The sequence below is a fragment of the Canis aureus genome, chromosome 3 (assembly GCF_053574225.1).
Source record: "Canis aureus isolate CA01 chromosome 3, VMU_Caureus_v.1.0, whole genome shotgun sequence".
Lineage (NCBI taxonomy): Eukaryota > Metazoa > Chordata > Mammalia > Carnivora > Canidae > Canis > Canis aureus.
This window is the reverse complement of record NC_135613.1, coordinates 26,980,204-26,994,602: the sequence shown is the minus strand read 5'-3', so window position 1 is coordinate 26,994,602 and position 14,399 is coordinate 26,980,204. Positions and strand designations below refer to the sequence as shown.

Genomic DNA, 14,399 nt, shown 5'->3' with positions numbered 1-14,399 from the left:
AACTGGCTCCTTCTACTACAAAAGTCTTTATTGGAAAACTGATAAAATCTGAGTGGGGTCTGTGAATTCGATGGCATTATCTGAACATTAATTTCTTGAGCTGGAGGACTGTATTGTGGTCATGTAAGAAAATGCCCTTGCTCATAAGGAACACACCAAGTATTAATGTGTGGTACGGCCTCATGGAGACAACACACTTCTAAATAGTTCAGTTAGAAAAGATCTTCTATGATACTTGCAACTATTCTGCTTCAAAACAAAGTGAATGAATTATGCAAGTAAAACTCAGAGTAGTGCTGGGCACCATAGTACGCACTAACTATAGCTATTATTAGTAACATGGCCACTGTCAGTTGGGGAGAGATTATTTATAATTATTTATAAATCCCTACAAGTGCCTCAGTTTATGATTGCTGCTAAATATAATGGCAATAATCCTTAAGTTTCAATAATGCTTTAAGAACTCCTTGGAAAAAGAAAAGGAGAGAAGATCACAGACATTCTCTCCTGGATGAGATCTGAACTCTCAACTTGTTTTCCATCTGCATAGCAAGAGAAGACTCATTTTCACAAAGCAAAGAACAAAAAATACAATCAGATGTTTCATGCTACAGAGCAAGTCTCGGAAGAGACCTACACTTTTAAAAGATAGTATGTGGTTGGGGGAAGGGAGGAAGCAACAGATCAGTGACCATCAATTAAAGATGCTATGTTTTATATCTTCTCTTCATTATCCCTACATGCAACTTTAGTGACCTGAAGAACTCTTACCTAGCGAGGGGAAACAAATGGCTGGTCCCTGGGAAAATTTATGCTTCAGAATTTAAGGATAAAGGTATCTCCTTTCCGATGGCCATTACTGAATCTTTCATTCTTGCTGAGACTCCATCATTACTCTCTCCCCTTTCTCCCCTCCTGACTGGCCTAAAGCAAGAAGGTAGGAGAACTTTTCCAAGGAATGAAAAGTATACCCAAAAGGGCCAGAGAGTACAGTAAAAAAAAGGTACTGGCCAATAGTTTAAAGGATGAGAGGATGGGGTATGAGGATGAGAGGATGGGGAAGAGGACATCCAAAAATTCAATAAAACCTATAAACCTATATACTATATACGGGGAGTTCATTAACTATAAAAAGCTCAGATCTATTTATTAAGAAAAAATTTTTTCAATTTTCTCTCAAATTTTTCATTGAAATATTCTAACAAGAAATGTATTGTTTCACATTAATATCACATATTCATTATAAATGTTCTATCAGTTTCATTAGAGGCAAGAAATTTATCTTTCATTCTTAGCAATTGCTATATATTTTTGAAAAGAATTTTATAATCAATATTCCAAGCAGAGTCAAAAATCTCCAGTGTTCAGACTTCTGTAAGTCAGCACAATCAACCAGATGGTTAATGGTCTACTTGGTAAAATAAAGACATCTTAGGAAGTAGTTTATGTTTTGCTTTTGGACTTAACATTTTATGGGGTTAAAACAAAACAAAACAAAACAAAACAAAACAAACCTTTGATATTTTTCAACTTTTTTTTTTCAAAAGAAAATTTATAATTCTTTTTGCAATTCCCAAGAAGCAACAACAACAACAAAAAAAACTTCACAGTTTACACAAGCAACCTACAGGATAGCTTTGGCACTCCCACTTTATTGAGGTAGAAACAGAGTCCAGAAGTACCAGCTTTAGCCCTAGACACAAGGATGAAGTGACAGCCCAGAACCAGAACCCAGGCTGCCTGGGTCTAAGAGGGGAGTCAGTCTTATCAACAGATCAGATTAAATGGCTATGAGATACTACATAAATAAAGAAGCAACTAAGGACAGTAAGCAGATGAATGCAGCCATGTCCCTAAGATTACAGATTATAATCACCTCTTTATAAGCCAAGACCAACCTAATTTAGTTTAGCCAAGAATACTGGTGTTTGTACAAATTCTTTAAGATCTAACTGGCTTTATGTATTAAGACTTGTGAGCTGAAATTTACTGGCTTTATTTTCTAACCAGAGTTTGGATTAGAACCTTCAGAAAGAATGAGAACATAATGGCATTATTATTGCAAAGTATGCTGACTGTAGAATTAAGCTTGGGGTGAATCTTGCTCAGGTAGCCAAGGTGCACATTCCCTGAGTGTAGAAATGTCAAACTCCAGAAGCAAAGCCTGATTACTTAAGGATTCCAAATTCAGGCCTCTCTCATTAGTCAGACCCTTGCTGCTTACATCCTATTTGAAACTAGAAATATCTGCCACCCAATTTTTTACTTAACTTCTATTCCTTAAATGTCATGGCTAGCAAGAATATGGTTATTGCCATCCCTTATCAAAGATCCTAAGGGTCAGAGGATTTTCAGAATTCAGAAGTTTTTGGTTTTAGAGAGGTACTATAGCCATATACCATATACTATGTGACACCTCAGCAGTGTCTGAGCAATGACCCCCTACTCTAACACACTAGTACTTCTGCAGTAAAAGTTGTGCAAACTCACTCAAAGTGAACTAACTCAAGAATATAGTCACATCTCAGTTCAGGCCAAGTGTGACCATCCAGTGAGCTTCAGCTCATTTATTTTTAAAAATTTTTTCAGAGCTTTCAGGTTTCAGAATTAAGTTTAGGATTTCAGAATTAAATACAGTATTTTAGAATAATAAAGATTCCATGTCAATTACCAAGTAATCCGCCCTCCTTGAACTTTAAAGGCAAAGTACCAAAGAATATAGAAAAGTCTGTTTCCTACTGTCCTATACATGTTCATTAACGTAACCCCATCAAAACCAGGAAGTCTGGAAAGGTCAGGTCTCTGACAAGATGAAACATTCAGAAATATAATAATGAGGTTAAGGGAAACAATTTGTAAGAAGCCAAACGCTGGGGCTTAAAAAAAAAAAACAAAAAAACAAAAACAACCTTATTCAATAAATGTGAAAACACATTCCAAACTTTCAGTGTAGGTGAGTATGTTAAATAAATAATGGAAACTTATATAAATCAACTTTTACTGTCAGAAAATGTGCTATGAGAAAGAAACAATCCCATTTCAAGTTTCAGTTTCAACTTCTCACTTGTTCCTGAGTTATTTAAGGGCAAGGGAGTAGTCTACCAAAGTGACTGTTCTGACATTTGCAGTGGTCTCATCCATATATGCTCTCTCTCCCAGACATACAGCAGGTGATGTTTCCTGTCCAAATGACTTGGGGCACCAAGAGCACAGAGCACCCTGCGGCCATGATTACATGACTACACAATTACACAGCTACACGACCACACAATTACATGACTACATGCCAGTCCTGCTCATTCGAATGGCAGAGAAATATACCAGCAGCAGCTCCTCGCACAACTCCATCTCTCACAGACTTGAAACAAAGACACAGACAGAGGTAAATTCTGCAAGAGTGTGAAGCCTGAGTATTCCAAGGATTAGACCATGGGTAAGCCAGGTGGGGAAAGAAGAATTTTTCTACAATCCTAGTAAATTACATACACTCTCGTGACACTCTGAGCAGCTTTGGGAACTGCATACCCAAACCCAAACTTCAGAGTTATAAAGTATTCAAGGTGAAAACACTGGGAGAGGGCAAATTTTTACACTCACTTTGTGAGAAGTGTGAGATTTGCCACAAGCTTTACTTATAAGCAGACATTCAAAGTCTTTTTTACCATTTCACTTCATCCTCATAAACCTACAACATATCATAGCACAAGCTGGACAAGGAGAACACAAGCATAGAAATGAACAAATAGCCACCAGTAAGTCAAAGCAGTAAAAGAAGTGACTCAGGAGGGGATCCCTGGGTGGCTCAGCAGTTTAGCACCTGCCTTTGGCCCAGGGCGCAATCCTGGAGTCCTGGGATCGAGTCCCACGTCAGGCTCCCGGCATGGAGCCTGCTTCTCCCTCCTCCTGTGTGTGTCTCTGCCTCTCTCTCTCTCTGTCTCTATCATAAATAAATAACTCTTAAAAAAAAAAAAAAAAAAAAAAGAAGTGACTCAGGATGCAAACCTTACAAATGCACTGCCATGGGCATGTCTCAGGGCTGTTTTATCAGATGAGAGACAAATGTCCTTCTGCTGCATACCTAAGCCACACTTTAACATATAACTGATGGGAAGAATCAGTTGACTAGCAGCATCATCCAATGAAAAATGAGACCAGAACTTGTGTGAGTCTCTACTTACAGTTAAGTTATATAATACCACTTTCAATAAGCATTCAGCAAAAAGACACTTAACCAAAACTAGTAAACAAAATTTATTTGGTTGCTTCTTATGAAACCAAGAGCTAAACATTTAAAACACAAAAGCTATTTAGTCAATTCGCAGATACCATCTAACTTGTGCAATATGACAACTCCTGATCAAATAGTTAAATCAATGTGGCATCATTGAAATTATGGACTCCTTTGTATCTAGACAGAAATCCAAGATATGACCAGGCAGTCAATAAATCCATATGTAAAATAAATTCTGAAATATAGGACGCTCTTGAAATATGACGACCAATCAACTTCTTTGTCGCTGGAACAGGGCATATTTTAGAAAAAGAAAATAAAAGCTCAAATTTACTGTTTTCTAAAGGAAATAAAGGTAAGTAATAAAAAGGTGACCATTCATTACACCATTTCCCCTATAGCTGCTGTCTACAATATATACAGAGACACTAATATGTATGCACCAATAGACCTTTAGGTAGTCTCTTACAATCATAACAAAGAATATGTTGCCTTTTATTAACCCTGGATTGACTCACTAAAAGTAACCTCCTAATTTTTACATATAATTTCTCAGCATCTACTAAGAGAAGGTTTTCTCTAAGACAATACCCATCTTGCAATTACACTGAAAGCAGCTCTTCCACTACCCTCCTTTGGCCAAGCAGCTTTTATTTCTAAATCCTTATGTCTGCAGAGTATGTCTCAGATGTCCCGAGCACAGACTACCTGATCATTAGCTACCATTCTTTTTCTTTCTAAATCCTTAATCCATTGTAGTTGCACAATGGATACAGAATAAAAATGAATGCACATAACTCTTAAAGAACTTATTCCATGTGCTGAGTTAAACAACAATCTACTACAAAAAATTTTTTCAGCTAAATTATTTTGATTCTATTGTTCCTCATTTAAAAAGTAATTAATTCTACCTGTTACATACATCTTACAGAGATGGCTGAGAACTGAATGTATCCATCTCATACCAGTAATCTTAATGAAAATATTTCTATGAGTGTTTCTGGGGTTTTACTAAATGAATAAAACAAATGACTAACCAACAAACTTTCCATAATGTCCTAGTGTTTTCAGGGGCACCTGGGTGGCTCAGTTGGTTAAGTGTCTGCCTTTGGCTCAGGTCATGACCTGGGGTCCTGGGATCGAGCCCTGAATAGGGCTCTCTGCTCATCCGAGAGTGTGCTTCTCCCTCTGCCCCTCTCCCTGTTCATTCTTGTGTGTACTCTCATGCTCATTATCTCTCTCAAATAAAATTTTTTTTAAAAAGTCCTAATGTTTTCAATATGGTATCATGGAATGCTTGACACAATGTGCAGTAGGGCAGTAATAAACTGCCCATTCATTAAGTTCAAAACACAGATCAACTAAATGTCCATCTTTGCCTTGCCCTCTCAAAACCCAAATTTTCTCATTTTCCTTTTCTTAATAAAAATCAAGAGCAAACAATAACCTGCTTTAGTTGCCAAAAACATTAGAACTCCTTTCAGAGAGGCTTACTTTGGGTTTTGGAGTTGTCTTTTTAAAATCTTACTAACATAAACACACATACACGCATGCATGCGAGAAAAGCAAAAGTTTGCACTGAGTGGGCCCAAGTGACTCACTTACCTTGTCTCAGGGTTGTAGCCTAATATGTAGAAAAATGAATCCACCCGAGCTTTAAACTCTCTAGCAGCAAATATGTCAGAAAAATGGGAGATGTTACACTTCCCTCTGAAAATAAACAAGCATAAAAAATATATTAGTATCACCGTCGACTGCTTTGCAAACCACAACACTATTGGAGGGATGCAGGTAGGGGAAGACATAACTAAATCCACGTTACTCTAAAAACATGTAGAATATGGCTAAAGACCCCATAACTACCAGTTCAGAAAACTGGGAGTTCCCAAAAGAAAGAAGAAAATGTCCAACAACGTATTTTTTTGTTTCAGGACTGCTTTCACCTACAACTTCACAACTTGACTCCATTTACCTCAGCATTTTAGTCATGGAATAGAATTAATTAAACCACAGAGGTAAATTGAGGGCAGGACTGTGATGAAAGGATATTAAACTAGAAATGACAGGAAAATTTTAATTTAAACCACAGTTAAATTACTTTACAAAAATAAATCCACCTAAAGCCTAGTTTGTAAATCATCAAAACAAAATGGGCCTTTTCTTCCTCTCACTTTATTGCAGGCAGAATGTATAACTGTCAAATATTTTACTTCTCTTTCAATGTGCAAGAAATAAACTGACTTGGAAATTAAAACCAAGAGACTTTAGCTTTTTAAATACATAGACTGGCTCTAATATATAAACACATACTTCCAAATTTTCAGGTAATGTTAAATGACTGTAAGTTGGAAAACACTTTCTCACAGAAATATTGAAATAAAAAGACTTTCAGGTTCATCTACCAACAAAATTTAAAACACATTATAGCTGAAAACTCTATAATCCTACCAAAGTCCTTAAAACACACACACATACACACACACACACACACACACACACACACAAGTTGGGAGAATTTCCACAGTTCCCAATGAGGCAGGGAGGTTTTAAGCAACTCCCTTAGTGGTCACAGAAGGGAACTCTAACACCAAGCAGAAGCCAAGGGTTAGGAGCACAGCAGATGGAATTGGAGAATCAACAGCACATCAACAGCACATGCGGGATGCTTCCAGGGGAATGAATTTCTATCACTTCAACAGGCATTTCATTCTCATGAGGACTCCATGAGTTGGTGCATTAACAACATATACACCAGCTAACGACCAAGGTGTTTGAGAAAAAAACTAGCTGAAGGATAACAACCTGGGGGTGATATTCATTTGCCTCCTACCAAGAAATTAAAAAGCAATGTCCTCCTCTTCCACGGAGCTTAAGAACTATGACCAAAGCCACAGCAATGCGCAGAAGCTAAGATGGAGCTCAAACAACCTCCATTTTAAAAATTAAACAAAAATGTTTTTGATTTATTGAAGTTGATTTATTGGGAACTACTGATAACATAATGCAGAGCTCCTGAGCACTTGAAATGTGTCTGGTCCAACTGAAGAGAACTGGATTTTAAATTTTATTTAATCTTAATTAATGTAAATTTAAATAGCCACTTGTGGCTGGTGGCTAACATACTGAACATGGATTTATGGAACATTTCCATCACCACAGAAAGTTCCACTGGAAGTACTGATTTGTAAGTAACAGGATACAACTAAAGGGAAATATGGACTAGGAATCAACTTTGCAGGACCAGGACCTATCTCTAGTACATAGCTGGAACTAAAATGAGCTTCTGGAAAGAAAAGAAAGGCAAGATCACTTTTACACATGAACAAACAATGTACACACTCTGAAACTACTCATCAATCTGACATGATGTAGTCCCTGAAACCTAGAAAAAATAGGTAGTTCCTTTATTAGCTGAACAGAGATAAGAACACCTGTTAGACACATCTTATATTAAGGAGATCAAATAAGAAATCTATGAAATTTTATATACTATTTGGTGCTACACAAAATAAATTATTTCTATCATTGTAACTAAAGGAAAGTGATCTCTCTTACTAGTCTTCATCATTACTCACATTCAAGTATACCCTTTAAATTATTTTTTAAGATTTTATTTATTTGACAGAGAGAAAACACAAGCAGGGGGAGCAGCAGGCAAAGGGAGAGGGAGAAGCAGGACCCTTGCTGAGCAAGGAGCCCAATGTGGGACTCAATCCAAGGACCCTGGTATCATGACCTGAGCTGAAGGCAGATGCTTAACTAACTGAGCCACCCAGGTGCCCATCAAGTATACACTTTAACTTGAGTACTTAATCAATGTATTCGTTCAAGGTATAGAATCCCTACGAACCCACAATTCTAAACACAAGCACTGGAAATCAGATGTTTTATTTAGGAAAAGGTTTCTCAGGCTCAGAACTACTGACATTTTAGACTGAATAATTTGTTGTCAGGGGCTATCCTGCACTGAGCAGGCCTCAGTGCAGTATATCCCTGGCCTATACCCCCATCACACTCACAGTGACAATCAAAAATATCTAAAGACATCGCTCAATGTCCCATGGGGACAGCAACACAGCTGGTTTAGGGAAAGCCAGAAGCAGCAGGAACAGAAGGATAACGTCTCATAAATGTCCATGAAACTAATCAATGACCTCATTTACAAGTATGTCATCAATTTACTTTCTTTTTGATTATGTGAAAGCTACTGATTTTTGTATGTTAGCTCTATATCCTGCTACTAGACTGAATTCTTTATCATTTGATACAGTTTAATCATTGGTTTTCTGAGTTTTTCCAGGTATGCTGTTACTTGCAAATAAACATGATTTTACTTCTTTTTTACACTTTCTTAAAACTCAAATTGCGGGATCCCTGGGTGGCTCAGCAGTTTAGTGCCTGCCTTTGGCCCAGGGTGTGATCCTGGAATCCCGGGATCAAGTCCCACATCAGGCTCCCTGCATGGAGCCTGCTTCACCCTCTGCCTGTGTCTCTCATGAATAAATAAAATCTTTAAAAAAAAAAAAGACTCAAATTGCATAGGCCCTCTCACAGAATGTGGAAAGTAATGGGTACCCTTGCCTTGTTCCTGACCTCAGTAGAAATGTCTCTCAGGTATTACTGTTAAATATGATACTAGCTTTACAAAAAATCGGGCAGCCTGGGTGGCTCAGTGGTTTAGCACCACCTTCAGCCCAGGGCTTGATCCTGGAGACCCAGGATCGAGTCCCACTCAGGCTCCCTGCATGAAGCCTGCTTCTCCCTCTGCCTGTGTCTCTGCCTCTCTCTCTCTCTGTATCTCATGAATAAATTTTAAAAAATAAAAATTAAATTAAAAAAACAAATAATCATAGATTTTGAGATATGGGGTTCCCCCCGCCTTAGATGTAATAACATGGTGTACAATATCAGCATAGTCTCTAATAGGGAGCCTACTTCTTGCATTCCTGGAATAAATCCCAATTGGTCATAATATCATTTTTAATGAGATATTAAATTTTTTAAAGGATCTGATTATTTAGATTTAATGTTTCTTTTATTAATGTCTGTTTCCTATTTTCCTTCTGTGTGCTTTTTTGCTGTCGTTCATAATAGCTTTTATTCATACTGGCCTACAAACAATCCAAATATCCATCAGTAAGGAAATGGGTCAAAAATTATTACATATTTGTAAAATGAAATACTTAAACACTTCACAACAATAACAAGGAAAGAAGTACTGATACATAGCACATCATGGGGGGGAAGTCTCAAATGTTAAATGCTGAGTTGGGATGCCTGGGTAGCTCAGCAGTTGAGCATCAGCCTTTCACTCAGGTCATGATCCTGGATCTAGGATCGAGTCCTGCATTGGGCTCCCTGCAGGGAGCCTGCTTCTCCCTCTGCCTGTGTCTCTGCCTCTGTGTGTCTCCCATGAATAAATAAATAAAAATCTTTTTTTAAAAAATTAAATAAATAAATAAATAAATACATACATACATACCAAGTAAAAATAGCCAGGCACACAAGAAGTATGACTCCCATTTATAATGAATGAATTTCTAGGACAGGCAAAATAATTTATGGTAAAAGAAATCAGAAAAATGGTTGCTTCTAGGTAGATAGATTTATGAAGAGGGTGGGTAGTTTAAGAGAACTTTCTGGGATGATGGGAATATTCCATGCCTTGTTCAGGATCAAACAAATTTATCAAAATTCATGAAAATATAAACTTAAAATGTGTTTTATTGTATAAATACTTTAAGTATTAGGAGAAAATAAAACAGCAAGAGTCCTAGCATGTAACTATGGCTATTTAATGCTGCTGTTCTTGGGGCACCTGGGTGGCTCAGTCACTTAAGCATCTGACACCTGGTTTTGGCTCATGTCTTTAGAGTGAGTCCCATGTCAAGGCTCCATGCTCAGTGTAGCATCTCCTTATCTCTCCCCTCTACGACCCTGTTCTCGTGCTCTCTCTCTTGCTCCCTCCCTCTCTCTCAAATAAACAAACAAAATCTTTAAAAAATACTAATAATGTTGCTGTTCTTGGAAACTAATGAACCATCTGTACAGAGCCCTGAGTACTAAGCAGAGCTGAAGATGGAGTAGGCAAGCCCACTATGGTTGGTATCCATTTCAAAGTATTTTTCACAGCACCTCTTGCTGAAGAGTAGAGCTTAGAATTTAAAGACTAGAGCTTAAATTTAAAAAGTGTATAGGTATCATTTTAAGCATTCATTATTTTTGTTCTCCAAAGCACTCTTTTCATCTACTGTCTCAAAAGTAGTACATTATTTGACAGTGTTTGTGGAATGGAGGAGGAGAGACTGTTAAGAGAAAACTGCCATCATTATCACCTTGGTGAATATGTGGTTTCAGAACCTCCAAGGTCCTATACACCCCATTTCTAATGGGATACTTCACTGTTAACAGAAACATGACTAAAGATCGGGAAGCCCCCTATTTTAGGGGCCTCTCATTTATCAGAAAAAGAAGGCCTAATGCTGGACTTGTTTGAGTATCCCTTGGTGTGGGGGCCCACAGTTCCACCCTGGGCGCTACCGGCCGGTGGGAGGAGGCAACCTGAAGCGGATGAAGGAGCAGGAAGAGAATATAAATGGAAATATGGCCCAGGAATTCATTCCATCAGAGCTGTCTATAACTGGGAAAGTCTCTGTATATTCCCAGGCACATGCAAACCCCAGAGAAACTTGCAAAGAGGCACACAGGCATGCACAGAATGCTTACAGCAGCAGACGTGCCTATGGCTTTGGTCATCACCCTTGCCTGAGCACAAAGGGAAAGAAAGATCTTGAGACAGAGTCAGCATCTTGTCAACTGTGAGCCATTTGATGAATGACAGGCAAAGAATTTTTTTTAAGTTTGTTTTTCATTCTATTTCTCTTCCCTTCCTAAAGGTTATCTGGACACTTTTTATGATTCACCTTGATTCATTTACAGTGTCTTGAGAATATCAGTCCACAGTTTCCTAAATAGGTACTGTTTGTGTGACAACTGACATCACTTCCACTTCCATGCCTCTGCCTCCCCACTGTCAAATGGAATGTTTTAAGCATCTCTTCTACATATGCTGAGCTCAGTAGCAGTCCATCCTTTAGATTTGGTATTCTTTTTATCATTTAAGGTGGGAACTCAATCCTTTAATTTCATTTGAATTTCTGTGCTTAGTGTAACTCGCTTTCCTTTGATCAGTGCTTTAAATGCATGCCACAGATTCTAGTACATAGTATCTTTACTTTTGTTTTCAAAAAAATTCTTTAATGTCATGGGATGCCTGGGTAGCTCGGTTGGTTAAGCATCTGCCTTCAGCTCATTATCCCAGGGCCCTGGGATATAGAGCCCTACATTAGGCTCCCTGGTCAGCTCTCTCTCTTTCACATATTCTCTCTCTCAAATCAATAAAATCTTTAAAAATTTTTTTTTTAATTTCAGGTTTTATTTCCCCTTCTACTCAGGAGTTGTTTAATAGGAAACTTTATTTTTTTTTCAAATTTTTAATTTCAATTTAGCATAGTTAACATGCAGTGTTATATTAGTTTCAGGTACACAATATAGTGAGTCCACAGTTTCATACGTTATTCGGTGCTCAACATGATGAGTGTACTCTAAATCCCCATCACCTCCTTCCCCCCTCCCTTTATTCCTCTCCCCTTTGGTGATCATCAGTCATCAGTGTGTTCTCTATAGTTACGAAATAGGAAGTTTTAAATTTCCCGGTGAAAGGGTCTATGTTTTCGTTTGTAAACTACAGTTTTATTTCCTTTTAATCAGATATGTTTTCTCTGTGATCTAACATATGATCAATTTGAGAATACGCCATGGTACATAAAAAAAGTGTGTTCTTTATTAGTAGGGTATGAAGTTCAATATACATAAGATTAAATGCATAGAAATAAATGTAACAAGAATGGGAACATCTCTATGAGGAAAATTCTTAAATACTTCTAAACAACACAAAGTAAACATGAACAAATGGAAAAATATCCCCTGTTCTCAGATAGAAAACCTCAACATGGCATTTCTTCATAGTCTGATCTGTAAATTCAATGCTATCAACTAGCTATTTAATAGAATGAAACATTTTACTATGAAGATTTATAGGAAAAACCAATAACTGCGAAAGGGGAAACTATCAGTATTACAGTAAAAAAAAAAATACCATAATGCCTCTATAATTACAAGAGCATGTTGGACAGAATGACAAGTCCAGAACACATGGAACATAATCTATGACAAAGGCAGCATTGAGGGCCATTGAAGTAAAGACAGGCTTTTTGGTCTATATCTGCTAAAGGAAGCACAAGATAGGCTTTTTAATAAATGGTGCTAAGACAACTGGGTGGAACTCTTCTGTAAATCGGGTTTATAGAGAGAGGCTTTCTAACTAGGACTCAAAGGCCTGAGGGAATAAATGAAAAGACTGACAAATTTGACTACATAGAAGTAAGTTTTACAAAACTTTTTTAAAACCATAAAAGAAAACTGACAAATGGGAGCAAATATTTGCAACATATACAAGAGAAAATGTAAAGAACTTTAAAAAAAATTTATTTATTTATTCCTGAGAGACACAGAGAGAGGCAGAGACATAGGCAGAGGGAGAAACAGGCTCCCCGCAGGGAGCCCAATGTGGGACTCGATCCCAGGACCCTGGGATCACGACCTGAGCCAAAGGCAGATGCTCAATCACTGAGCCACCCAGGCGTCCCATGTAAAGAACTTTAATAGACAAAAAGACAAATCCCAAAGGAAATGACACGAACAGGTAATTCACACACACAAAAAAAGACAAAAATATCCTTCAAACATAATGAAAAAAATGCTCAAACTTACCATTAGCAAAATAAAGTAAAAGAATACTTTTACTAAAGTAAAATGTACTATTTCTCACCTAGCAGACTGGCACAATTTTAAAAAATGAAACCACACATTTCTACTGGGGAAACAGAGCAATAGAAACTGGATATGCTTTCTGGAGGAGAACCACATGTACATGAGCCTTTCAACCCAGCCATCTCTCTCCAATGAATCTACCCTGATTCACAGCCAACAAGAAGGAACTACCTCTGCATGACGATGTTCAATACAGCACCACTTATAACTGAAACATCCTGGAAAAAACCTCAATGCCCATTCAAAAGAGAGCAGATGAATGAACTATGGTCCAGCCACACAATAGACTTTATGCAGCTGTAAAAGAGAACGAGGAAGATCTGAATGAGCTATATGGAACAATTACCAAAACATACCATTAAGTAAAAAATGCAAACATTAAAGAGTTATCTGTAGGATGCTACCCTTCACATAAGAAAGAAGCGATGAAAACATAGACCTGCATTTGCTCATTTGAAATGAAAACATGAAGGAAGGATAAATTAAGGAGCAGGTGGGTAGGAAGGAGGTGGGGGATGGGTCATGATAAGAGAGTCGACAACTTGGTGTCCATCCACAGCCCTGACCCTCAGAAGCATAGCCACAGTAGCCACAGTCTACACCCTCACAAATCTAAAACTTAACAACAGTCTACATCAACTAGAAGTGGAACACAAGGTCCAGCAGATGAACCTAACTAACTCTATTACAAATGGGTACCACAGCCACACCATAAGGAGGTGCGGAAGAACAGAACTGATCGAAGCAGCATTGGAAAACGCTGTCTTGCTGACACATTTCAAGACTAAAGACAAAAATTATGCAGTAAATCTATTTCTCACAGGGACATGGGTTACAAATTCTGAAACTATGTGTATTCTTGAAGAAGATAAAAATATTATATTTCAACAACAGGAATGGAATTTTTTACTGCTGAAGAAGAAGTTGCAAAAAGAGGCATGATAATCTTGTGGTACTGGACTGGAAGCTTGCGTTCCCTCTCTATTCTAAGCTATGCAAGGATACAAGTCGGCAGTCTGCAAACAAGAAGAGCGATCTCACCAGAACTCAAACACACTGGTACTCTGATCTCAGACATCCAGCTTCCAGAACGATGAGAAATAAATTTCTGTTGTTTATAAGCCACGCAGCTGATGTTATTTTATTATAGCAGTTTGAATGATTAAGACATTAGTGATCTCCAGAATGGTCTTCAGTTCAACTGTATCAAATTAATGCTAATTTCCTGGTTCTGATAACTGCACTACAGTTCTGTCATTCTGTGCTAACAATGAGG

The 14,399-nt window shown here is 37.7% G+C and overlaps 1 protein-coding gene across 8 annotated transcripts in view; it reads right to left on the bottom strand.

Moving 5' to 3' along the window:
- The window catches only part of RERE (arginine-glutamic acid dipeptide repeats), a 407,880-nt gene that overhangs the window by 145,947 nt on the left and 247,534 nt on the right, over positions 1-14,399 (bottom strand). For all 8 annotated transcript variants that reach the window (XM_077891331.1, XM_077891339.1, XM_077891333.1 and 5 more), the window contains one exon: positions 5,837-5,941. In XM_077891331.1, the coding sequence (XP_077747457.1) occupies positions 5,837-5,941 (105 nt within the window). The remainder of the gene's footprint in view (positions 1-5,836; positions 5,942-14,399) is intronic.